General features: G+C 38.2%; 1 protein-coding gene across 6 annotated transcripts in view; it reads left to right on the top strand.

Moving 5' to 3' along the window:
- The window catches only part of PLCB4 (phospholipase C beta 4), a 216,140-nt gene that overhangs the window by 106,089 nt on the left and 85,449 nt on the right, over nucleotides 1-24,602 (top strand). For all 6 annotated transcript variants that reach the window (XR_005933031.1, XM_030021184.2, XM_030021185.2 and 3 more), the window contains 4 exons: nucleotides 15,307-15,407; nucleotides 19,493-19,573; nucleotides 19,879-19,938; nucleotides 21,265-21,408. Coding sequence is in view for 5 of the 6 variants with exons in the window: in XM_030021184.2 (XP_029877044.1) it covers nucleotides 15,324-15,407; nucleotides 19,493-19,573; nucleotides 19,879-19,938; nucleotides 21,265-21,408 (369 nt within the window). In the remaining variant the exon portion in view is untranslated. The remainder of the gene's footprint in view (nucleotides 1-15,306; nucleotides 15,408-19,492; nucleotides 19,574-19,878; nucleotides 19,939-21,264; nucleotides 21,409-24,602) is intronic.

The raw sequence follows: 24,602 nt of genomic DNA, 5'->3' as shown, positions 1-24,602 counted from the left end.
TCCAGAGAAACAGCAGCTGGGCCTATCCCCTTTTCCCTACATGTGCCATTTCACTCATATGCCCAAAGGAACTGTGCATATATGGAGCAGAGAAGGGATTTAATTCAGCAGTGCTATAATTATGCAGAGCACCCTTTGACATGCATGGGAACTGTTCAGAAACAAAGATTGCAGGAGGGTGTGCTGACAAAAGGAAAGATTTTTTTTGATCTAAAACCTATATTAATATTTATTTTAAGAAAACAAGCAAACAAAAAAACCCCAACGTGCAACCTTCCTGATCCAAACTTTCAACTTGTATGTATAGTTATTTCACAGAAGACTCATTTTAGACATTGGCACCTTGCTCAGTCTGTTCTCCATTGTATAGTGTAGTTGTATAGTATCAGAGTGCTTCAAAACCAATAAAATCACCTTCCCTGGTGATGCTGAGAAACCCCTTTCTTGCTTTTAACAGAGGGGAACATTGTGACTTGCTCAGGAGAAATGGTATCTTAAGGAGAATGGACACCAGAAGTGCTCAGTGGTGGGCCAGTACCTTTACTGTGCAGATCTTTCTGCCCGTAGTATTTAATGTGGAAAAGCTGTCATTTTCCTCCCTTGAAACAACCTTCTCATAGATATTCCTAAGCGCTTAGTTGTTTTCCTGTGGAGTGGTCAGTTGTCTCTTCAACTCCTCTGACTGGCAGTGCACTTTATGGTCTAATCACAGAGAACAAGTTAGTTAGGGTCTTGGATGAGCACGAAGAACATTTTAAACAAAAAAATTATCCTCAGGATGTTAAGACTGCTCTGGGAACAAATGGGGTACAGGAAGATGGGAAGTGGGACTTTGATACATGATTTGGCAATCCAGTTGAGACTGTGCCAAAGTGATGTTTGTCACATCACATTATCCATTAATTCTTTTGGCAAGTTGTATTTCCTATGTGAGTCAGCTACAATGAGCAGCGTCCAGGGACAGTGTTTCTTCTCAAGCTTTTTCCATAGTATGCAGCTTGGTTTCCAACGTGCAAGTCACACATGCTGACAAGAATCAGATGCACCTGTTCCTTGACCATGGCCCACTCTACAGTTGCAGATTTATAGAGCCTAAAAAGAAAGGACTGAAGGGTGTGTACCAGTTGAGTAGGGTAATTTCACTGCCAGAGATATTTTTAGTATAAATTGCGTACTTGCATCTAAGTTTAGAGTGATTGTAATTGTCAGAAGTTCTGTTATACAAAAATAAGCAGCTGCTGAAGACCGAGGGCAGCTAGGGACCACAAAGCATTGAATGTACTGATTCACATGTGGTAACACTTCTTCTAATGTGCCCATTGGGATTTCTTGCCTAAACTCTACCTTTACTGCCTGCTTCAGCAAAGCATCTTGCTTATTATCAATCTTAACAGAGCTTCTTCAGTTATTTTTTTGCTTTTGTTGTTCACTGGACTGTGAGAGGTGCTCTATTATCTTTTCCTCAACAACATCTGCACCTTGATTATAAGCTCCAGATTTTTCCTTGCAAAGCAGCACTATACAGTATTGTATGTATATACTGTGTGTATATTCTTCACATTTCCCTGGGCTTGTCTCTGAAGTCTCAGAAGATTTATAAAGATATCAGAAATGCATGTATTGTATGTATGCAGAAAGTGTGGTTTGCAGAAGTACAGCATGCACATTATATTGTGCTTACCAAGAAAGGAGCAAAGGGGTTTCCTAGCCAAGGGCAAAGAACTCTCTTCTTTAAGCTTTCAGTCAAAAACCAGTCTAGACATTTTATCACATTAAACAGTCTGGAGCATTTAATAGGTATGTGACAGGAAAAAAAGCAGTCTGAACTAGCTGACTAGTTTTCTTATGGGAAAAGGCTGCTGGGCCTAAGTTTTTATTCTTTGCAATGGTAATTATTATGCTGGAAATGCTTAATGGTGATATATAAAGCACAGCTGGTTTTAGACATGTAAGAATGTTATCCTCACTTTCTACAGAGCCTGCTGTGCTTTGCATGTGACAATCCTCTTGATTTTGATGGTCACTATACTTGATGAGTGTGTGTGCCACCTGTTACTAAGTTGTAGGAGGCCAGAGTGGATAGTGGCAGCATTAGTTAAGCACCACAGAAAACTTTGGTGCGTGCAGCAAGTGCAAATGGCAAAACATTTTCTGTCTGTCTCTGCTAGGGTCCCTTTATCAATTTTTATGGTGTAACAAGTTGCATCTGTTGATTTCCATTGCATCTGATGGCTTCCAAACAGACTCCTCTGCCTTTGACCTCCACTGTCATATCTAGAATCACCTTCGCCTTCCGAGGCATTTTCCCCGTGCACCCCTTGGTTTGTGTGCAGCACGGGGGAATGCTGAACTCTTCGTCTCCGGGAGCCCTGCCATCTCCACTCCCTAGCTGTCACAATAAATAACCCCACTCTGCTGTTGCCTGGAATGTTGGCACTGTTCGTGCCACTTCTTTCTTCTTTACCCCTCACACATAGACACCATTGTTTTGTTTTGTTGGTCTGTCTTAGTGTATATCCCATCCTGTTCTTTCCTTTCCAGCCTTATTGCAGGAACCCAGCTTCGTACTTGGAATAATCTCTAAAAATAGCCTTGCTTGTGGTGTCCTAAACCATTTCCATTTCAGCTATTCCAAACTACCTACTGTTCTTTTCTAGCATTGTGAAAATGCTGCCACCTTCCCTTTTAATTTTAGCTGTATTGGCCTTCTTGGGCACTTCAACATTCTGTTGAAGCCCACATTAGTGTCAGACATCCCATCCTTGCTTTCTGCATTTTTTTCTGTTGTTAGTTCCCTCCTCCTCTTTTCACTTCTTGTGCTCTTTCCCACACATCTGTTTCATTTTTCTCCCCTAATGCTTGTCCAGAATCAAGAATGTCTTCATATTCCAGCATGATGCGCATACCCTCACCTTTCCAGGGAGACAAGAGAAAGCGCTGCTTATCTCTCTGCCTGCATGAGCGTGTTCCGCTATGTACCTGTCCCTTTCCACCTCAGTAGAAGTGGAGGTCCCAGCAGCAGGTGACAATAAAGAACAGTGATGAGGAGGCTTGGAGAGGTAACAGCTCCCCCTTTTGTTTCCTGCTGTTCAACACTGAACTGCATCTTAATGTTAGGAATTTAGAGAAAGTAACTACCCAGACTCTGGTGTCTCTAGTTGGTCCAGAAAAATCTGAATAAATGGAACCTCTCAGCATGCTGTAAAGCCTGCTGTTTATTATGAGATGTCAAATAAGTGTTCAGAATGGGCTTTGTATGCCAGCATGCCATACCAGCACTCCTGACTGGCAGACTGGCTCTCCTTTTTGTCTCCATACTGGACAAATAGGTTACATACCAACACTTTTATTTTTATCCCTTTTGGAATACTGTGTCAAATCATCCATTTGGAGCAATACAAAAATTGAGATGCCTTTCCTCCAGAAATTTTCATATCTATTATGAATAGTTGAACAAGCCAAAATGCATCTAGCAGGAAGATTTGGAGAGGCTGCTGGCTTGGAACACTCTCCCACCCCTCTCTTTATTAGTTGACAAGCCTGGTTTTGCCCCATTTTTTAAACAAGCAATACATTAATATTCAGAAAGATATTTTAGGGACATTGTTCTCAAGTAATGTAAACAACTGAATACTTCAGTAATGAGTATAGCACTCTGAACTGTTTTATCAGATAAACTTACCTCAGATGTCTTATGCAATCTCATTTTACCCTGAAGAGACAACAACTGTCAATTTGATAATGACTGATGTGACAGGGAACATAGCACAATGTCAAGCAAGTTGTTTTAATATTTGGTTAGTAGAAACGTATATGCAAATTGCATGGTTTCTTTGAGGCAGGGATTAGTGAAAGAGACTGTGATGCCATGTTTTATGCATCCACATCTTCTGTTTATGGTTAACTATGAACTTATCAGCTAAAGGATTGGTGACATTTTTTATCCTTAGTCCCATTACCTGCACAATCTTTCTTATTCTGTCTCCATTGCTTTTAGACCTTCTGGGCAGTGTCACAACAGCCATTTAAAAAGAAATCTGGCTGAAACAAATTTACAAGAAATGCTTACTCTGCCACCTACCTACGATAATGAAGTAACAACAACAATAATAATAATTTAAAGTTCAGAACCAGTTGCTTTTCCTCTTGAATCTCTAGGAAATTAAAGCTATAAATAGCTGATAACCTGGTATATCTCAAACATAGCTGTCCATACTTGGACAGCTGTCCTGCTGGAAAGAGTGCTTCTAGATTCACAAATTGTAGGCAGCATTGTATTTTTAGCCTTGCCTAGTTGTGATACATTGTGTTCAGAACTGCGGCAATCCCATCCTCAGCAAAATGCCCAGATGTTTATTAATCAGTTAAGACTGGATGTTATTGGTGATCAGAGGTGTATAACCTAAGTTTTAGCTCTGGGATATCTTGCCATCAGTGTTTTCAAACTGTCTATATAGATAAATAATTAGCTTCACTAAGTGTGTAATTAAGACAAGTCTTGTTAGCCTCATTCTTTAGAGGGGAAAAAAGGAAAATGGAAAATGGCAAAGAGTCGATCCAGGACTCTAGAGCAGTCTGGCTAAACATCAACTGTAACCCAGATCCCTTGACTCCCAGCTAGCCCAAAGGGGCTGTGTTTTTCCTGAACAATTGGTAATGAATGTTGTTTCTGCATGCAACAGGTAGAGTGTTTGTGAGAGAGGAAAATAGACGAGTTAAGCCTCTACAACAGTGTTTAGGACAGGTAGTTTATGATTATTTTTTCCCCATCTGTTAAATGTCATCCGGATTCATAGATCTGCTTTTTGCACAGTGATGTTGAAGTGCACACCATGAGCACCACGTGTGTTTCTTTTCCTCTTACTGACCTGGGAGGAATTGGAGAAAGAGCCTTTATTAAAGGCAGTTAGTATGTTCTTTTTATTTCTGTTTTTTTCTATGATTGGAACCTGAAAGCTTGGCAGAAGAATAAAATGAAACCAACCAACCATTAACACTAAAGCTCTGAGGGAGCTGCAGTCTGTTCCAGCCAGGCATTAGCTAGGGCGGGTTACAGCTGCCCAGCTGCTGCCCTTACTTGAGCTCAAGTTGCATCACAGAACTGAGGAGGGAAGAAAGGCTGCGCCTACAAATCTCTGCTATCCAGGATTTGGATTTACCACAGCCACTGGGGCTGGGTGGTCAGAAGGGTGATGGATAATTTCCATTCCAACCAGCTGATAATGCTGTGCCTGCATTCCCCTACCTCCTAGCTGAGACTTGATTCAGGGCATGAGCCAACATACAAGTGAGCAGGATAACAGGGGATGTGAAGGGTGATGGAAACAAGCAAAAGGATATGAGGTGTAAGGAAGGAAGGAATGTACTGATCAAATGCAGATAAGTAGGTCTATGTTTCTTGCTTATCGTTCCATATTATTTTCTCTTGTTCAAAGAAGGGGATGCAAAACCCGCTGTCTTTAGGGTGTAAGGTGGATGCTGAGATGAAATCTGAGCAGCATTATGACTTTTAAGATAGATACAAAAATTTTCTGACCAGTGCCATGGGTTAAATTGCACAATGACAATCTCACCTAAAAAGTATAAACCCCCCTGTATTTTCATGGTGACTGTAGTTTGTAGGCTTTATCCAGAGTACCAAGAAATTTGTAATTAATTTAAACTTTCAACAAATACCTACTTTTAACACACTCCCAACTGTCAAATAATGAATGCAGCTTTTTGATATTAGTGCATTTTAGACCACTGGAATGATTGCCAAAGAAGATCACCTTAGCTTTGTCTGAAATTTTAAGCCAGCAATGTGGCTCACTCCTGTTTTCTCAGAAACCATGTAGAAAACCGGTCAAACCCTGCAAATTATAATGCCACTTTCCTAATTTTAGATTTTAAAGTAATGTCTATGTTTCTCACAGCTTATTAGTTTTTAAAATATCTGTATATTTTGAACAAACTCATATTAAGTCGTGTCAAAAATTTAATAAAGTTTGGTTTGAACTAAAGTACTTGACCACAGAAGGGATTCTTTCAAAACACGCAGAGATTTAGAAGTTATTACAAAAATGTGATCTTGACCTTTCGTTACATTTTATTAATACAAGGTCTGAGTCTGTGTCATTGTTTGGAAACAGACAACTGTGTCCTCAGGACATGGTCATGGACCAGCTGATATTTGTAGTTTGTTGTATTTTTGTTTCAGGTACTAGTTTGTGTTATTTCCAAAACTTTTCCTTGCACTTAAAAATGAAAGACTGCTAATATTAATCTGGTTTGGAAGTTTGTGTTGCCTTTTCTATGATATTTGTAGTTAATAATTTGGTCTCTAGAATTTTGCAGTTGTTTTATGTCCTAGGATCCCTGAACTCTTGCATTCATAACAGGAATGATGCTTACTTAAGGTTGTTTGGTGTTTATCTGTACTCTCACCTGAATTCTTCCCAGGATTTTAATTTCAAACATTTATTTTTGTCTTCCTATCGCATTAAAGTACAGGAATGACTTCTCTTTGAGATCTTTTAGAGCACTAAGCCTCAGAAGGAGGCTAAAAAGAAGAAACTGAAGTTCCAAATGTCAAAATCTCTCATGATTTTAATTAAAATAATTGACACATACTTCATACAGGCGTACCTAAAAGGGAGAAACACTGCTCACTGACGTAAAAGATGTGTTATCTGTCAGCTACAGATTAAACAACAGTAGAAATTAAGTACAGTATTAATTGCCCAAAGAGCATATTGAAGACTTTTTAATAAATCTGACAAGTCCCTTTCCTTTAGGACTCATTGCTGTAATTATACAAGGTGTCAGATTTTACAAGACTGTAAAGAGAGAATTTGGGCTTAAGGAATTCAGAAAATACTTAATGTTTTGCAAGTGCTATATATTTGTGATTTTTTTTTTAATTATTCCATGAAGTAGCCTTTGTTTTAACACTGTCTTCAATTGAAAGCCACAGAGTGAAGTGATTAAACTTAATAAAAGTCACTGCTGTTAAATCGAGATACATTGTGTACATACATCATATGCTATAGCAATTCAGAAGAGATCTTGACAACTATTACACAAACCATTGCTTTCATCAAAGTCCAATTCATTCTCTGTTACTACCTGGGGAGGGACATGGCTTGCAGGAAATGGGATGCTTGACATTATACTAAAAATAAATCTTGAACGCCTCTGACACTTCTGCTTAACTAAATGTAGAACTGTAGCATCTTCCACATTTTTAGAGAACTTAATTTTTACATGGTTAGTGTTTATTATTGGAATGAGACAAAACAGGGAAAGTTCTAGGGAAAGTTTTTTCATCATATGCTCACGTTAATGAAATGAAGTTCACTTGACAGGTCAAAAGCAAAAAGTTACTGTTAGATGGGTACTGAATAATACGTGTAAATAAAAATGAATTGTCATTTATTGTATCTTTTGATGAGTCAGATTGCTAAATTCTCTGTACAATTGACAGCATTATGAGCACGTCCCCTCCTGAAATCATTCCTTGGGAAGATCTGTGCCTTTCCCCTTGCCTTTCCCCTTTAGTGTTGCAAAAATGAAAATGTGAACACCAAATTTTCTATCACCGGAAGGAAAGAACAACAATAAAAATAGCTACTTATTCAGTAAAGTTTATAGTTTTGTATGTATGGTTCATTATTTTTTAACACTTAAGTTTTTACTAACTTCCAGTTATGATAGCTCTGCGTTTTGGCTTACTATTCAAATGGTACTTTTCCTAGGAATGTGTATAGATGGGCTTCTGTTATTGCTGTAGGAGTTTCCTTGTGGACTATGAGTAAAAACTTACTTTTTTATTTTAACACTTTGCTGTTGAAATGGCCGAGTTGTTTTTGTTTTTCCAGGCATTTCAAGTGGCACCTGTCTAAAGCCTCATTTTGGTCAGGAAGTGAAGCTAATAGCATTAGTTTATAATGGTCGCACACGAGGACCAATCCCAATCCTATCAGAAGCTATGTGATGAGTCCAAATGACTTTGATGATCAATTTGTAGTAAATTCAAAAGGGAAAATCCCCTCCAGTGACTCTGTGTTGCTGCTGAGTGTAGAAATAATTTGCCTTCTTGGGACTACAGATATTTGTTCTGAGGATGAGACAGGTTAATGATCTTTCTGTTCTTCAGTGGAGTAATATTCATGCCATCAAATTTAGGCTCCTTAATAGAGTGGAAAGAAAGGCCCTTAATTTAGGTTCAGATAATTCAGCTCCATTGATAAGAGAGGCAACCATGATCAGTAGGATTAGCATTTGAGCAGGTGACAAAATTAGATGGTTTTGTTATTACTGGTATTGGTTTGTTTTCTATTTTGGGGGGAATTTGGTAGTTACTCCATTACATATAACCATTTCTCATGTTGGATTTTTCTGCTGCTTCTGTGTTAGTATTAGTCTGATTAAGCTGTCTTTTAACATTATGACCATAGTCAATGCTTTTTATTTTTTCTGTACAACGTAAAAAAATATATAATTGATAAGAAATAAATAGTCTATTTCTAGCATCAAATTTATTGAATATGTAATGTCTGTTGTATCACACTTATTTTTGAGAATTAATGAACTTTAAGTTGATAGCGACTTCTGTGGAAGTCCGTTCTCTTAGAGAATTTGGAAATTATTTTTTTTTCTGAAATATTCCTGATGCTACTGCAAGATTATTTTAAGATTTAAGATTATTTTTTATGCAGTTTGTCTGTATATGCAGGGTTAAGTTGTTGGTCTGCGCTGCGTAAGCCAAGCTGATATGCGCTCCTAATTTTTTGTTTCCGTCTCTGTTGGGCAGGCTCCCACTAAATCAATTCATTTAGAAGTTTGTGAGGAATTAAACCTGAGTGAATCATCTGACTGAGAAGCTTTCTGTAATGGCTTGATTTAAATATATTTCTAATTGTCAGAACATAGTCTTGTTATACTGTTGCAAACGTACCAGAATAAGTTTATTTACATAACCAGTATGTCTCTTTACATAACATTCATTTCTCAGAAAGGGGAATGCCCCCCCCAAAACGAATGAGTGGTAAGCACTTATGGCAGATAATGAGTGTTTTAGAAAAAAATGGGAGGGCTGGGAAAAACTGTAGATACTAACAAACTAGAAAGGCTTTAGGACAAAAAAGAAAAACATCTAAGGAAGCTTGGAGGTCATGTTTGGGTCCTATGGTCTATCCTAGGAATTCTACTTGTTAGAGATAATGACTGTCACTGGAGTTGATGACTGAACTACAGTTTGGAGTTTAAGTTAAGGCAGGACTGTCTCATTTTCAGCACTATGGTGTAAGCAATTGTTGTTTTCTGCTGTCAGCAACAGATACACTCATTTCTTAGCCTGAAGCAGAGCTCTGCAGTGGGCAGCCTCACAGAACTTGTATGAAATGCTGAAGAAGAGGTTAGTTAAGAACAAGCCACTTCTTATTTTGTTCTAACCTCTTAGTTGTCCCTGCATGCCAATGCATTCCAGCAATTAAAACAAAATGGAAAATGAGACAAAATGGAAATTGAGACCATTACTAGACAGTACGTGTTCAGGCACCTGAGCTCTGTTGTATGTCTTTTGTTGCTTCTGGACCTTGTTTTTGGGAGAACTGTTTTAAGTTGCCTGCGTTAGTTGTGGGAATAATGTGTTTAAAAATAACATGCTGAAAAGCACTCTTTTTAAAAAAGAAAAAAAAAAAGGAACAACAAAATTTGACCGTGGATGAGCCTGGAGAGCTGTGAAATCTTGGAATTGCTTTACAATGTAGTGTGGATACTGCAGAAATTCAGGACTGTGGCTATCACCATTACTTTTTACACAGGACTCACACTGTAGTGGCTTGTATTTTCTAAATTTTCTTAAAACTTACTCTGAAATTTAAGTTCTGGTGTAGAAACCAAAGTTTTGTGTTTAAAAAACACTCTCTCTCTGCATTTTGCATATGGTTATGCCGGTACATTTATGACCAAATAAATTTGTTGCTGAGGAGTAAATGTATGAAGATCTGAGTTTTCTTCCTGTAAATCTCTAGAAACAGTTGTAGTATTTGAATATGAAAGTACTTCAGCGCCTTGTTAAAAAATGAAGGGGGCATTTTTATAAGAATTTCAGTGTTGTACTGCCTGTTTAGCCTTGGACAGCTAGTTTCTCACTCAAGTCCACAGCACTGCAGGTAGACTTTCTGGACTGGGATGAACTCCATAAAAAACCCAAAAGTTACAGAGGTCTGCTCATATCGATCTGGTTGTCTTTGTTATGAAGAATCTTTTTTACCAAAGAGGAGTGGTGGTGAAATGGGATATATGTACTTCAAGGGGCAGAAGAGTGGGAAATAACGTTAGTTTTATTTTTTTTTAAATTTCTTTCTTCTATCTGTGAGAAAAATACATACATCTGGGCAAGATTACTAAAGTCAACATAGTGTTCTGTAGGTACTTATACTTCGCCCTTGAAACCCACACAGACAGTAACTGATGCAGGTTTAGGTGGTATGATTCAAAGAGGTAAGCGGTGAAATGGCAAACACAGTATGGAGCCTCCTCACTTTTCACTCAGCAAATAGTGATTCATTCCAGAGGGAAAAATAATAAATACTTTAAAAAAAAATTACAAATATTGTTATAATATGCGGGGCTAAGCAAACTGCGGAAATTGTGAGTTACTGTGTTTTAGACTGGGGGGGGATCAGCTCTAAGGAATACTGCTGTCCTTTCCGACAGTGTCTCAACATTGACAGGATGTTTATGGGATCCAAGGAGTATCCTATCCATCACACTAGCCAGCCCTGTGGGTTAGTTTAGAATATCACCTCTTTCCCCAAACATTTGCCTGCTTTGTATTAACAGAATCCTTTCTTTCTCCTGTTCAGCCACACCTTGTCCTTCTTTTGGTCAAAGAATGAAAAAACCAGGATTTATAGTCCCTCCACCCACCTTTAGCTTAGTACAGCCAAGCTTACAAAAGAGGAAGACTTCTGTGTTAAATTATGCTATTCTGGATATGGTTAATTTTGTGTCCTCACTCTTTGGGTAATCCAGGTGAATGAAAAGCTGCTTTTTTTTCATGTGATCCAAATCATGTCTTCAGGCATAAATCAGTGTTGAAAGAAAAGGAGATAGCTCAAAAGGCATTTAACTACTGCATTTGAGAGACTTCACCTACTTCTCCCTTGTGGTCATTAAGTCCTGAGGTGTATTTTATATGAGTGTTCTTTTTGCTTTTGTGAACAGTATGTATTCAGAGGCATTTTCATACTTTAAGAACCCTAAATTAGTGAGAAGAATTTGATTTTAATTTTTAAAGGCTGTTTAAAAGTTTTAAAATTAAAATTTTAGTCTTTGAATTTAGTTCCTAAATCTTCTCTCTCCCAGTTGAATCTGCACACATTTCATTGTTACTAAATTTCTTTAAAGAGAGTAATTCTTGATTCTCATCATAGTGAGGGTATATGCATGCATACATTTACAACCATATGAACATTAGAATGTCATGTTTGTTTGGGTTTGGTGGGTGGGTGGGGTTGTTTTTGTTTTTTACTTTCTTTGAACTGCTTAAAAATTGATTAAAAGAGATCCAAAGAGTGATAGGGGAATATTTTGTATTTTGTTTTCGTGATCTTAAAAGCTAACAGGGTTACGGAAGAATGGATTTTTGAGAGAACTGTAAGAAATGTGAGAGGCTGAAAAGAGCTTTTCTAAAGGCAGAGGGAATTTTCTTCACCTTCTGTACAGCTGCCAAAGCATATGGCTTAAAAATCTTGTTTGTTACAATTCATCTGCCTCTTTGCTACATGTACTCAAGCCATCTTTCCCTCATGCTTCATCTGTCTCAGTTCATCTGTAAACTGTATTGACCTGTGAGAGAGCAGAGCTAGAGAAGAGATTGGTACGATGGTAAATAACAATGAGTTTGAGTCCCTGAGACAGAACTTGATTGCTTGATAAATTATGAGCAATCAAGCGTGTTTTCTTGCAGCTAAATGCAAAGTTATGCAAATAAGAAGAACGACTGTAATTCTAGTTTGTATGACAGAGGGCTGTGCAGGGCTACTGGGTGCTGGTCCAGACCCCTGACTTCAGAAAGGCAGCTGGAAAAGTGGAGAGGGCTCAGGCTGAGTCCAAGATTTGAAAAACGTGCATTGCAGCAGAAACTGAAGAGCTCGATCTATTTCATTTACCAGCGATGAAGTAACGAGACAACTTCATCATACTGTGTGAGTACCCAGACAAGGAGAAGATACCTGTAAAGGAGGGATTTCTACAGAGCTATATTTCTGTGGCTGGATGATGAACTCAGCAAAGTTCAAACTAGTAATAAAAGTGCATGTTTGTAGTGATAAGGTAATTAGTCTATCTGAAAGATAAATGGCTGTTCCAGCACTCTTTACATCCAGGATTCAGAGTGCCAGATGCTGGACGGGATGTTACGATGTGTCTTATACAGGAGTTCAGAGCAGTTGCAGTGCTTGTAGGTTTTGAAATCTGTGTCTGTATGGGGTTCAATGTCAGTAAAAAAGGGTAAAGGCCATGTACATAGGCTAGGGACTGTGGAAGAATATTCTTCACAGTCTTAACAGTGTCATCACATTTCTTATGTTTTAGCACAGAATGTGTCTGCTTTTCCCAGAAGGACTTCACATGCTGGTAGCATGTATTGCAGCATGAACTACCTGTCATATTTGAAGTAACTTTTCTCCTTGGGAGCATTCTGATAGTAAAAGTCATCTAAACAGATAAGGGAATGGTCAAAATGCCATAAAAATGGAGTGTTTATCACTTCAGGTGTGTATTTTTTAAGTTTCCTTTAAATCTAAGGGATATTTTTCCAAGACCTTTGAGGATTTGTTGTATAGGATGGGGTTTTGTTGTTTCTGGTTTCAACTTTACCGTTAACGAAGCCTGTGAAGTCAGAAAACAGCTTTCTGAAGCTGTGTATCTCCAAATGTAGCTTTGCTCTAAGAACAAGCACTAAGTTTTTAAGGTGTTGTGATTATACTGAGCTACTGTGTGAAGTCGGTGAGCTGTATGGAACAAGACACCATCATGCTACTGCAATGGGTTGGCTCTCCTATTATGCAGCCTCCTCCATGGAACGAGGAAAGAGCAGCTCTTTGCAGATCTAAACTGGAAGAAGACCCTAAAATTGTAAGTGTATTTTTAAGAAATAATAAAAAGTCAGTAATTTAGCACATTCCCTGAAAGGATCTCAAAACATCTCATGGTCCTCATGAAGAAGATGATATTACTCTTTTACAGAGTGGTAAGAGCCAAATGCACAGAGTTGACAAAAAGAAAAGGGGGCTTTCGATAATATACTAGATGTAGCTGATCGCTTCCTGGCCCTAGTTCCTTGTCTGCTGTTTGTTCAGAGCGTCTCTTCATCAGGGAAAAAAAAAGTACAGATGAATAGTCTTAAATATTGTTTAGCCTCATTTTTTTAAATGGAGAGTACAGATATGTTGAGTTTTCATCCCGTTTTCAACAGAAGTGAACACTTAATGTGTTCTGTCATATTGTATTTGTCAATAACTGTCAAAATGTATTTTTGATAATTATGGAGAATGAATTCATTTATCTTATTCCTAAGGCTTTCGAAATGTGATATGTATTTTTGATATTCCTGTATCAATGATCAAAAAAGGGCAGGAGATGGAGATGGGCAGCATGAAAATGTATTTTGCGTCTTTTTTAGTAGTAAGGGTATTTTTTCAGTAGAAAACTATCAAAAGTAACTGTTCTTAAAGTGGGTGCTGGGACAGAGTCTTTTAACAGTATCCTCTGAGTTCTTTTGTTCTTGTTCATTTTCTTGTTAGAACATTTTTGATACAAATGAAAACAAGACAGAGAAGGAGGATACTACAAAATTGGTTTTTTTGTTTTTTTTTTAAACAGTTGCATCTATTCTGGGTTTAAAGTTCAGTCAAAGTAGACATTTCTGTCTAAGAACTTTGTGGAAGCATTGTTATCTAATTGGTAATATTTTAGTCTGCTATTCAGAGTTTTGGCATACACAAACACTACAAAGATGATATGCATAGCATAGATTACACAGGCTGTCATGCTTTCCCTTGAATTTTATGTATGCTTTTTATTCTTCTCACTTAGACAAACTTTGCTTGGGCTGTGTGCCTGCATTGTAACAAAGTAAGAACTGTACTGGCTACACTCAGCCCTCTATCATGCTGCTAGAGACAGCCAATAGTAGGTGAAGGTTGTCAGAGGAGGGCTACGGCAAGCAGTCAAGAACAGGGTAAGGTGATGTTCACCTGTGAGACAGGCAGTAGCGTGTGAGGTCAGATTATTGTGACCATGTGCTGTATTCATTCTCAATATACTGTTTGACAGAAGGATTTGCTGACATCTGTGAGTCAGTCTCATCTTGCTGCTGCCAAGTGTATTCCCCCTCATGTGAGACTTTCTGGTCCACTAAATAAAGGAGTAACCAAGATACTGTGTGTCCTAGATGGCATTAGTAATCAGGAACAATGCAGATGCACTTCAGATAAAATGAACCTCAGTATTTCAGAGTACGTAGTTGGGACATTTTCTGCTGTGAAGCAGCATAACCTAGAAGGCACCAAGGTGTTGGAAAGGATACTGAATAATTTGATAGTCTTTCCTGTAAGGTCCATATGTTATGACTTCTGTATTATATTCTACATGAACAGCTTTGTTCACATTCCTAAGCTTGCAGAAATGCACAATACTGCAAGCTAATTTTATTTAATGCCCTATATACCTAAACAGGTTTTTTTCCCGATGAATTTTGACCTATATATTATCTGTATCTTGAGTTACGTGTAAAATACCACTGAAAATACTCAGGACTTTATTTAATATGAATGGATTTTGAAATACAAAACAGAGGAAAAATGTGTTTCCTACTACCTATGTAGTATAGAAATTATTTAGAATGTTAAAAAAAAAAAAAATCTGTTTATGTAGGATCTCATGTTTTCCTGTAAAAAAGAAACACTTATGTATATTACAGGTTGTGGTATTCTGTGTCGCCTAGGGCTGCGTTAATCCCAGCCTCATTATATTCTAGAAGTGATGTGGCATGTATTTAAGCTAAAGCAATGTTACAGTGCAAGTGTTTTTTCAAGTAATTAAGTTCAGATGCATATTTTACAAGTATTTTTCATTTTAAAGTTATGAAACAAAAATACTCTTACAAGGAAAACTCTTGATTTGGAAATGCACTGTGACTTTTTAATACTTCTGTGTGAAAGGAAAAGCTAAAAGTCACCTTTTTTCCCTGCTTAGACTTTGAAATACTCCTAAAAGACAGTAATTGAACTCTGCTTTTTCATTCCATTTCAGGTTTTTCTTCTATAATCATGGCAAAACCTTACGAATTTAACTGGCAGAAGCCAGTTCCCTCTTTTATGCAAGATGGAGCTGTGTTTGATAGATATGAAGAGGTAAGAGACCAGTTGCATTTCATTTGCTATTCTCTTTTGAATATGTAGATGTTACGAATATTTCATGTTTTGCTTTCATTGTACACAAATAAACTTTCTAATAACTCCAGAAATGTGTGTGGGGAGGAAATACCAACACACTTTATTGCTATACAGATTTTTGCTTTTAAAATAAATAACTTTAAAATATATTTGATCCCTCTGATTTGAAATAAGCCCAGAGGAAGAGAAAGGGAGATTTGGATCAACTTATCTGTAACATGCATAAAGCTCTCATCTTTGCAGATTCATAAAGCACATCACTGAACAAAGTGAATCCTTCCATTTTTTGTACATCTATCAAATGGAGGCAGGAGGGAATATGTCTTTTTTTTTTAATACATAAACTGAGGACCTGCATCTCACAAAGGAAAGTAAGAGAACACAAAACATTTATATTCTGATTCAAATGCATCATTTGAGAACTGGAGTGGTTTTTATCTACTTCAGAAAATCAGCCTGTACTCTATCTGAAATATGATTACTATGATGCCACTTTCAGCTGTGCTTTAATCCAAATTTATTAAAGGAATGTAAAAAAGACATTTTAGACAGCTGAAATAAAGTGCTGAGGCATTTACCTTATACTCAGCATTGATATGCCTGTGAGAATAATTTTATCAGGGTCTATTTTTAATCTTATTTGGACAGGAAGTCTCTAAAAGTTAGAGGTATCTCAGTAATGTCTTGAGGGATAGTAGTATTTTCCTCTTATGTTTTGAAATGTAAGTAAAAGGTATTTTTTATCATGAGGTCTGTCAAGATAAAGATAGTTGTTTTACCCTGTATTTTCAGTTTTGGGGACAGATAAACTAAGAAGATAGTAGTGGACACTGAATTCCTTAGAAAGGAGGTTCATAAAAGCTTTATTTTTCTTCAGCAAATATTGCTCCAGAAACTCAGCCTGTGAGGATCCAAGTGAGGAGCTATGGCCCATGGTTTTTCTCTTGCACCTTAGATGACAAACAGAGAATGGGCAGATACAGAAAAGAGATTTAAGTGCTCAAATTTTGGTGTGAGATCAAGAATGCTTGGTGAGGCACCTGGGTCCTTGATGTAGTGATAGGGAGAATGAGACATCTCAAAAAGTTGTACTTTTGCACTATAGGTTGGTGTACTCAGCACGTACCTCTGCAACACTAGATAATGCTGGGCAGACGTGGGGTGAGATGGTAGCACCAGAAGTCTTGCTCCTTGCAGCTGAATTTACTGCCTTCCAAAACTCTGTAGAAAGGGGCTCCTACTTGCCACCTGTGCAACAAAACGTTGTTTGCCCATCCACGTGCTGTTCTCTGGCTGCATTGCTTGCTGTAAGTTTTGCTGCAGTTTACTCCAGGTTTGCTATGGTACAGTTGGAAGCCTGGTTTGTTTTCTTGAAGGGGACTCTTCTGAAAACATTATAAAGGCTTTCACTTGGGTAACTAACTGTATATTTTATCTGCAATTTTACAGGAATCATCAAGGGATGTAAAAAAATCTAGTGGCTCAGAAGTTAAAATCTGTGGCCTGTAAACAGTGAGCACTTGATGGTTTGGCTGGTTGATACTATCAGATTTGTGATATACATAGGCGATTATTTGTGTTGTGGTAGTAACTAGATAGCCTACCCAAGAGAGACCATTGTTTTAGAAATTGCTATGCAAACGTAGCCAGATCTGATTCCTATACTATAAGGCTTGCAGTTTTCAAGAAAAATGTTTCAGATCCAGGATTCTAGTTTTCATAGAAAATCTGTGCTTAATTCCCCACCCTAACAGAAAGGTCATGTTGGGGAAAAAGACAAATGGTAAGTCAACTACAGTCATACAGCAGGTCAGTGCGGAACTGGGGCTTAGGAATCCTGGTATAGGGTCTGGGTGACTGAACAGCTCTAGTACAGCATGAGAGTCTTTTATGTGCCCAAGTTTCATTGAGCAGTTAGAAAAATCTGGGTTATTGTCATGTGGAGCAGTGTCTTGATCCATCTTTTGCTGATAGAGTAGTCCCTTAACCAGGAGAATTACAACATTATGGAAATATATTGTAGGCCAAGCATTATCATGTTTGACTGCTGGGAGGTCTGAGTCTAGCACAGGATTATCTCAGCAGAATATGGGAAATAAAAGTCAGACATGATTAGGAACCTTACTGGTCACATTGCATCTACGGGGTCTGATGGTAGGTGCTTTTTTTTACCATACGAGGCGACAAATTGCAGAAAAAGTAATTTGATGAATAGAGTCACGGCTGGGGTGGAACACCAACATGAGTGCAGTTTACATAGACACCTTTGTGAAGACAACATTTTTGGTATATCAAGAGCTTTTTGATACATGGGGACACAATAAATGACAAAAAGTTGCCTGCCTTTTATTGTGTGAGTAATCTTCCTGGGAAACACAAGACGCACTCATTTTGATTGGTAGCTAGCTGCATTTTTTTATGAAACAGGACTCCAAGGGCTGTAAAACGAGTAAATCTGAGGTGTCTGGCAACAGGTAGGTTTCATAAGGGACGAGTGCTAGGGTGAAGTCAGGAAAATAGAAGTATGGTAAAGCAAGATGGGCAGAGCAGTGCATGCTGGAAACTCATGCATAGTGGTGTCAGCTCAGACTGAGCTGCAGCAACTTTATACTTTCTATCTCAGCTCCCCCACCTGTAAAATTAACATAGTTGTTTGCTGCTTGGATGAAAGACTACAGTGTATCAGTCCTTAAAACCTGTAAATCTCATTTGAGGACCTAAAGTGTTGTCCAGAAGTGGACACCATTCAATAATTAATGTATCCAGGGAAAAGGAGCAATTATCCCAAACACAGCGTGTCCCCTTTACCTGTGCCCATCTAGGAGGGCTCAAGGACATTACCCAACTGTGGATCCAGGAACTTGCTTGCCGTCATGCCCAGTGTCAAGTCAGGATAAGACCTGACTGGAATGTAACCATTCCTTAGACCACCTGATGCCCTTGTTCCATGGCAGAGGACAAAAAGGCTCCTGTGGCTGCCAGCCTGATGTCCTGCATCCCAGGTCAGGGTGGGAAGCTGCCTCAGAGTAACCCAGTGAGAACAAACTGTCCTGGATAGACTTACTGACTTAAAAGCATGCTCCATGGATTGAGGGCATTGGAGTTTTTACCTGTTTTTGTTACCTAAATTCAAATTGTCCTGACTCTGAAAATAGCTACGTATATTCATGTGCTTGCTGCCCTTGCTATATGCACAAGAGAGGACATGGCATTTCAGAAAGGTACCTCAGTCTTTAACATAGAACAAAGAACTGATTTCTGAAACAGTAAGCAGTGCTGTAGCCTGCACACATGCTTGTTGGTTTTCAATTAAGGAAGTCAGGAAGTCCTGGATCTTTTTTTTTTATTTAAAAGTGATTGATTGTGCACAGTGTTATCCTGCATTTTAGCTTAATTTATGATGCATTAATTGAGGCTGGAGGTGTGTGGAGGAAGTTTCTTTTTTAATTCAGCTAATCTGATTTTTTGCTTGTCTAGCCTCTTTGGTATGCCATTCTTTCTTGATTTCTCTACAAATCAATATCGTTCAAACTCTGCTTGCCAGATACTCTGGCTACAAAATGCTTGCAGCATGCATACTGTCATAGTCTAACAGAAAAGTGCGTCCCAAATTCTGATTGCTAAAATGAAATGTGGTCATTTGATCCTGAAGGTAGTATTGGCAAATTACATGTTTTTAATCTTTACGTAGTTTGAAGCATTTAATTTTCAATAATTTTTCTGAAGTTCCATTTCATTAAGGTTTTTGATTAGGTAAGAATCATTGCTTTTATTAAACAAAACAAATCTTCATAGCTGCAAAGAAGTAGGAAAATATTAATTAAGTGCATCCCAATGTCTCAAATGGCAGCAAAAAGACAAATCATTAAAAAAGATAATTTTTTAAAAGCCTGCTTCCCTCGTTTCTGATTGCCTTGGCAATAGCAAATTCTCCTGGAAGGTATTTGGGAGAAATGTAACAATCTTTTACTTTTGAACAATGAATAAATGTATGACATTTGTCAAACTGACTAAAATAATGGTCTGTATTTTCTTTTCTATAGGAATCTTTTGTCTTTGAAAGCAACTGTCTCTTCCAAGTGGATGAATTTGGCTTTTTTCTGAGCTGGAGAAGTGAAGGAAAGGTATATTACTGTTATGTCAGGAACATATATTAGATATTATTGCACTTGGTTTATATTCTGTCTAGTTTTTAAAAATCTAAAATGCTGTGTTAGTTTATTTACAAAACTAGCCTTAGTCCTCCTCTTCTAGAATTCACAGAAGTGAAGTATTTAAGAGGGAATTAATTGATATAAAAGGGAAATACACTTTTTAGTGTTAATTAACAGTGTTTACAAATAAGATTCATTGTTTATTTTTGCTGCAATTCCTGATGGAGCCATGTGTCAACAGACCTTTGAACTTGTACCTTTTTTTGCCATTTCAGGAAGGACAGGTATTAGAATGCTCCCTGATCAACAGTGTTCGTTTTGGAGCTGTACCAAAGGTACTCTATATTTAGTTTATACTCTTCATTTAAACCAAGGGTATTTAAACTGAAGGTGAAATGCAGGACAAAGTTCATTTCTTTAAAAAATACGAGCAATGCTGCTTTTATTTTGCAATCACAGTCTAAAATTTTAAGTTTTTAAGTCAAGTAATCTGGTGTGATTGCAGTGGGAAGGTTCTGTCATCTGGTCTTTCTGGTGTAGTACAGTGTTTAGCTTTCAGGATGCGGTGGAAGTTGAACAACAGACATTAAGAGGATGTATCAGGAGTTTTTAAGTATTTTGTAACAGTGTGTTGTGATATTTGTTTTAGGGATCTGGAAAAAAATGTTTCATATTCCAAATGTTGTTCCTATCTGTTTAAAATTTGTTGTACCCTCTTGCTCCATTGACATAAAACATAGAAAGTTTTGTTTGCATCCCTCTTTATGCAGTTAGATGGTCAGAGAGGGCAGCTGGTCACTGTCTGCCATTTTGAAGAATATCAACAGAAGTACTAGCCAGGAGTTCTGGAAAAACGCAAAACTTTGGAAATATTTTCAGTGGTATTCTTCAGAAAGAATAGGTAGAATTGTCTGAAGTGAATTGTGGGCCTCCCTCCTCCAGGCCTTTCGTTTAGAAGATTTGTTATGAAGCAATAGATGTCTGTTAGCACCTCTACATTTCCACTTTCATGTGTTAAGTGTTTCTGTCTTAACTGTAGGTAACTATCTTTTAGTAGTTCTCTTGGGAATCCATAGACTAAAATCTTTCCCCCTGTAGAGAAAGGGCATGAGAAGTGGTAGTGCAGACAACCCCGTGCTTCATGTGCTGTCAACCATACCAATATGCTTCAGACTTCACCTCTGTCTTTATGTAGGTAATTTGCTCTTTATGCCCATTAAATCTATAGCCCTTGACCCTTAGCAGAGATAACCAGCTTGTAGGACATGTTGTTAAGAAACAGCCAAAAAGTCACACAGATCATAACTCTCAATAACTATGGACTTAACTAGATTAGAATAATTTACTTAGAGATTAATACTGTTCCTCTGTTTCCAGTCGTTGGAGTGATTACTTTTTCATGATGAAAATATATGTAATTTCTAATTTAACTTTCCAAAATGTATTTAAAATACTTCATTTACTTCTGAGTTCTCACAATAGCATTCCTAATTGTTAGAATATATTGTTTTTCAGGTTTACACACAATAATTCTAAGTGAAAGCACTCATTGAAGATGATTGGAAAAGGTTTAAATTTGTTAATGGAAATGCATCTTTACCGTAGTGCATTGCATAACAGAAGTATTGCAAATGTAACAGGTTATTTATTCTGTTTAACAGGATCCCAAAATACTATCTGCACTTGAGGCTGTTGGAAAATCAGAAAGTGAGTTGGAAGGACGGATAGTGTGTGTTTGCAGTGGCACAGATCTGGTGAACATCAGCTTCACTTTCATGGTAGCGGAAAACACAGAAATAGCCAAGGTATTTCACAATTAAACAGTGTGTGGGAGTTCAAAAAAAAAAAAAAAAAGAAGAGGAGAGCTCCTCAACAGTACTTGATTGTTTTTCCTGAGTAAATCAGCCTGCTTGGCTGACTGAAATACCTGTTTTAATGTCTTCTGCCACACTCTACAGAGCAACATCCATTTGGAGCACTCTGTAACATGTCTGTGTGCCATGGTGAAAAGAGATCATGACTTTATCAGCCTGTGCGTGCATGGTGATTTATCAAAAGTAGGCACTGAGACCATTAAATATTTAAGACACAGCATTCCCTCAGCTGTTTAGTATCTCTATGTGGGGCTTGTACAGCAGACTGTGACGATTATGCAGTGGATCTGTAACATATAGGGATGCTGAAGGGAAGTGCAATTACTTTCATTTTCCTGGGGGGTGCAGCTCAGCCCTCCAAAATTTTGTTCAGCGATTAACTAATTGTATTGTGTGGTTCATGTTATTTGAAAAGACAAAAGCAGGAAAGAAAATTCTTTACAGTTAAGGGGATTCCAGTGTAGCCAGGTTCTTTTCTGTTTCCCGTTGACATGGAACAATCTTAGAAAACAATGGTGCTTTTTAACACGTCATCTTTCCTGAGAGCTTAAGATTGCAGTTCACAATGCAAATTATGTGGCTCCACCAAGGCCTGGTACTCAATCTATCTGCTGTAAACTGCCCTGAGAAACTTGATCCAGAGTACTGATAGTATGCTACTAGCTTAGACCCAGAGATTCAAGGGATTTTAAAAATACATGGGTTTTTGCCTTTCTTTTCTGATTGTGTGTACTTAGGGTGTATTATAATCTGTTTTGCCTGTGAGAAAAACATTGAATAGTGATCAGTAACATGCACCTGCTAAATCCCCTCCTTTAAAACTGAGTATCTGTTTGTCAATTGCAGCATCACTAAATCCCTTGGCAGACCTGGTTGATCACTGGCAGTGCCAAGTAAACTCCATGATAGGACAAATACTTGTATAACTTATATGGGTACACTCAATTGATTTTACTGTGTGTGTTTTCAGCAGGCTTTCAGGGAAATAACGTGTCACAGTTATATTTTGAAAACAGTTAAAAAGCTAAGAAAAGGAGATGCTGGCAGCATTCACTTTTATACTTAACCCAACAGTGTCTTTGATTTATTCTGAAAACAGAAAGTTGGAGTTAAGTTTCTTAGCCACCTTAGAGCTCTATAAACTGTGTTAGACAAATTGGTTTATGAGGAGTATGTTGGCCAATTACATAGACTGTCACAACAGGTGAGCTAATTATATGAAAAGATCTACTGCTTCATTATCTGCCAAGATGCTTACCAAATATGGTGTGTCATGCTGCAGACAGCTTGTGGGTAGGGTCTGAGAGGCCCATAAATGTGAAGAGTCCTGCATTTGGGAGTCACTCCACCAAAATAGATATCTAGAACTTGTCAACAGTGGTGATCCACCTGATCTGTGTGAGGCACAAGGGAGACGGTAAAGTAGATCAAGCCAAAAACAATGTAGAGCTTTCTAAGTTGCCTTCACTGGGGATATTGGCATATGGGAAGTAAATTGGCCTGTACTGGATTGGCCTTTCGTATATGGTAAGTACATCAACTTGCTGCTATATTTCTATGCTAAAATAAAATTTTCTAAGGGTTATCTGCACATAGAGCTGTTCCTGCTTAATTGTTCCTGTTTTGTTCATGAGAAAACATCTTTCTTCTGGGACATAGTAAATCTCCTCTAGAAGAAGTGAGTCTTTGTGTGGCATTACGTAGCTATGCAGCTACTAACTGCAGTTTAGAATAGTCCTTGATTTAATCCATGTTCAAAAGTAAGCCCGCCTTGTGAAATGACAGAGGCAAGAGTTTGGAGAAAAAGGGGCAATGACTGTAGCTTAAGCAGCCCAGATATGTGTAAGGAATGCATCTGTAGTGGTTTCTGCTGTTTCCCTCCTGTTGCCATGAGGAAGGTGAGCATTACTTGCTGTAGATCTTTTGTCGCTTCCTCAAATAAATGAAGGTCAGGATTGGTTGGCACCTGACTGGGATACTTTAAAATAAGGAAATTCAGTGACGGATCCAAATACAAAAGCCCAGAACCTTTCTGCCCAGATAGAGGGCAAGAAGGTATTCTGCTTTTGTAGATAATAATTTACAATTGGAAAAGAAGTAATTGTTACTCACTGAAGGCTGGGTTATAATGGAACTGAGTAACCATGACAAAGAAGAAAATTGATGCAAGTTCCTGCCTTCTTCAGGCTAGCCATGTAAGGAGTGGTGTCAGTGGGAAGCAGATTCTGCCAGGTCCCATAGGACAGGGTGGCAGAGTGTGGGGGCAGTCCCTTAGGCGTGCCCTGGCTGTGGCAGGTGGGCATGGACAGAGCTGGTGCGTGCTGTGGGCAGTGGTGAACCTTCCCCTCCAGGAAGGGCTTGTTGCAGGCTGTCCGTTGTGATCTGTCATCATCTCTGCACTGGGGCAGCTCCACGTTCCTCTGCCTCTCGTGGCGATGTGCTCAGCAGGTCTGGCCAAGTCATGGCTGAGCTCCAAGTGTAGCTATTCCAACAACAAGAGTGTGTTTATTATCTCTCCACTTGTCTCCAAGCTCCAACTCTGGTATTTACATTCTATCTACTTAAATTTTATTGGTGTTTTCAGCTGAGAAATTGGTTTTCATTTCCACTCTTAAAACAAAACAACCACAAAATAGGGTGTACTCTGTCTCTGATTACAAGCAGCTGTCATGGTCCACTCCTAAAGCAACTCCACTGTGGTAGCAGAGAGTGACTGTAAAAGGTGGAATTCAAAATCTGATGTTTGGAATCCTGATTAAATCAGGTTATATAAATTACTGTGAGCTAAAATTAAAACACATATTAGAAGTGTGACCATATATGTGTATTTTTCTTTTTTACTTCCTGGATGGACTTTCTGTGACCTAGTAATCTGATAATCTGCTTTCTTCTAGGACGTTTGAAAAGGCCAGTGTGTATTTGGGGGTAAATTCCCTTAGTGCAGAAGCGATGTAGTGCTGATGTGAGGCCTTAGCACATGGCATGTAGGCTGCCTATCCAAAGTTGGCCTAAGTCCAATAAAGCTGTTGTAGTTCAGCAGCCCAAAATCTGGGCTTCTCGTCTTCTTTGCTCATCCACTTTGGCAATGCATTAAGGCGTTTAACTTAAAAGATTAACCTAAGTCA

The sequence above is a fragment of the Aquila chrysaetos genome, chromosome 8 (genome assembly GCF_900496995.4).
Source record: "Aquila chrysaetos chrysaetos chromosome 8, bAquChr1.4, whole genome shotgun sequence".
Taxonomy (NCBI): Eukaryota; Metazoa; Chordata; class Aves; order Accipitriformes; family Accipitridae; genus Aquila; species Aquila chrysaetos.
The sequence above is the reverse complement of the archived record's forward strand: the minus strand, read 5'-3'. Positions and strand labels throughout refer to the sequence as shown.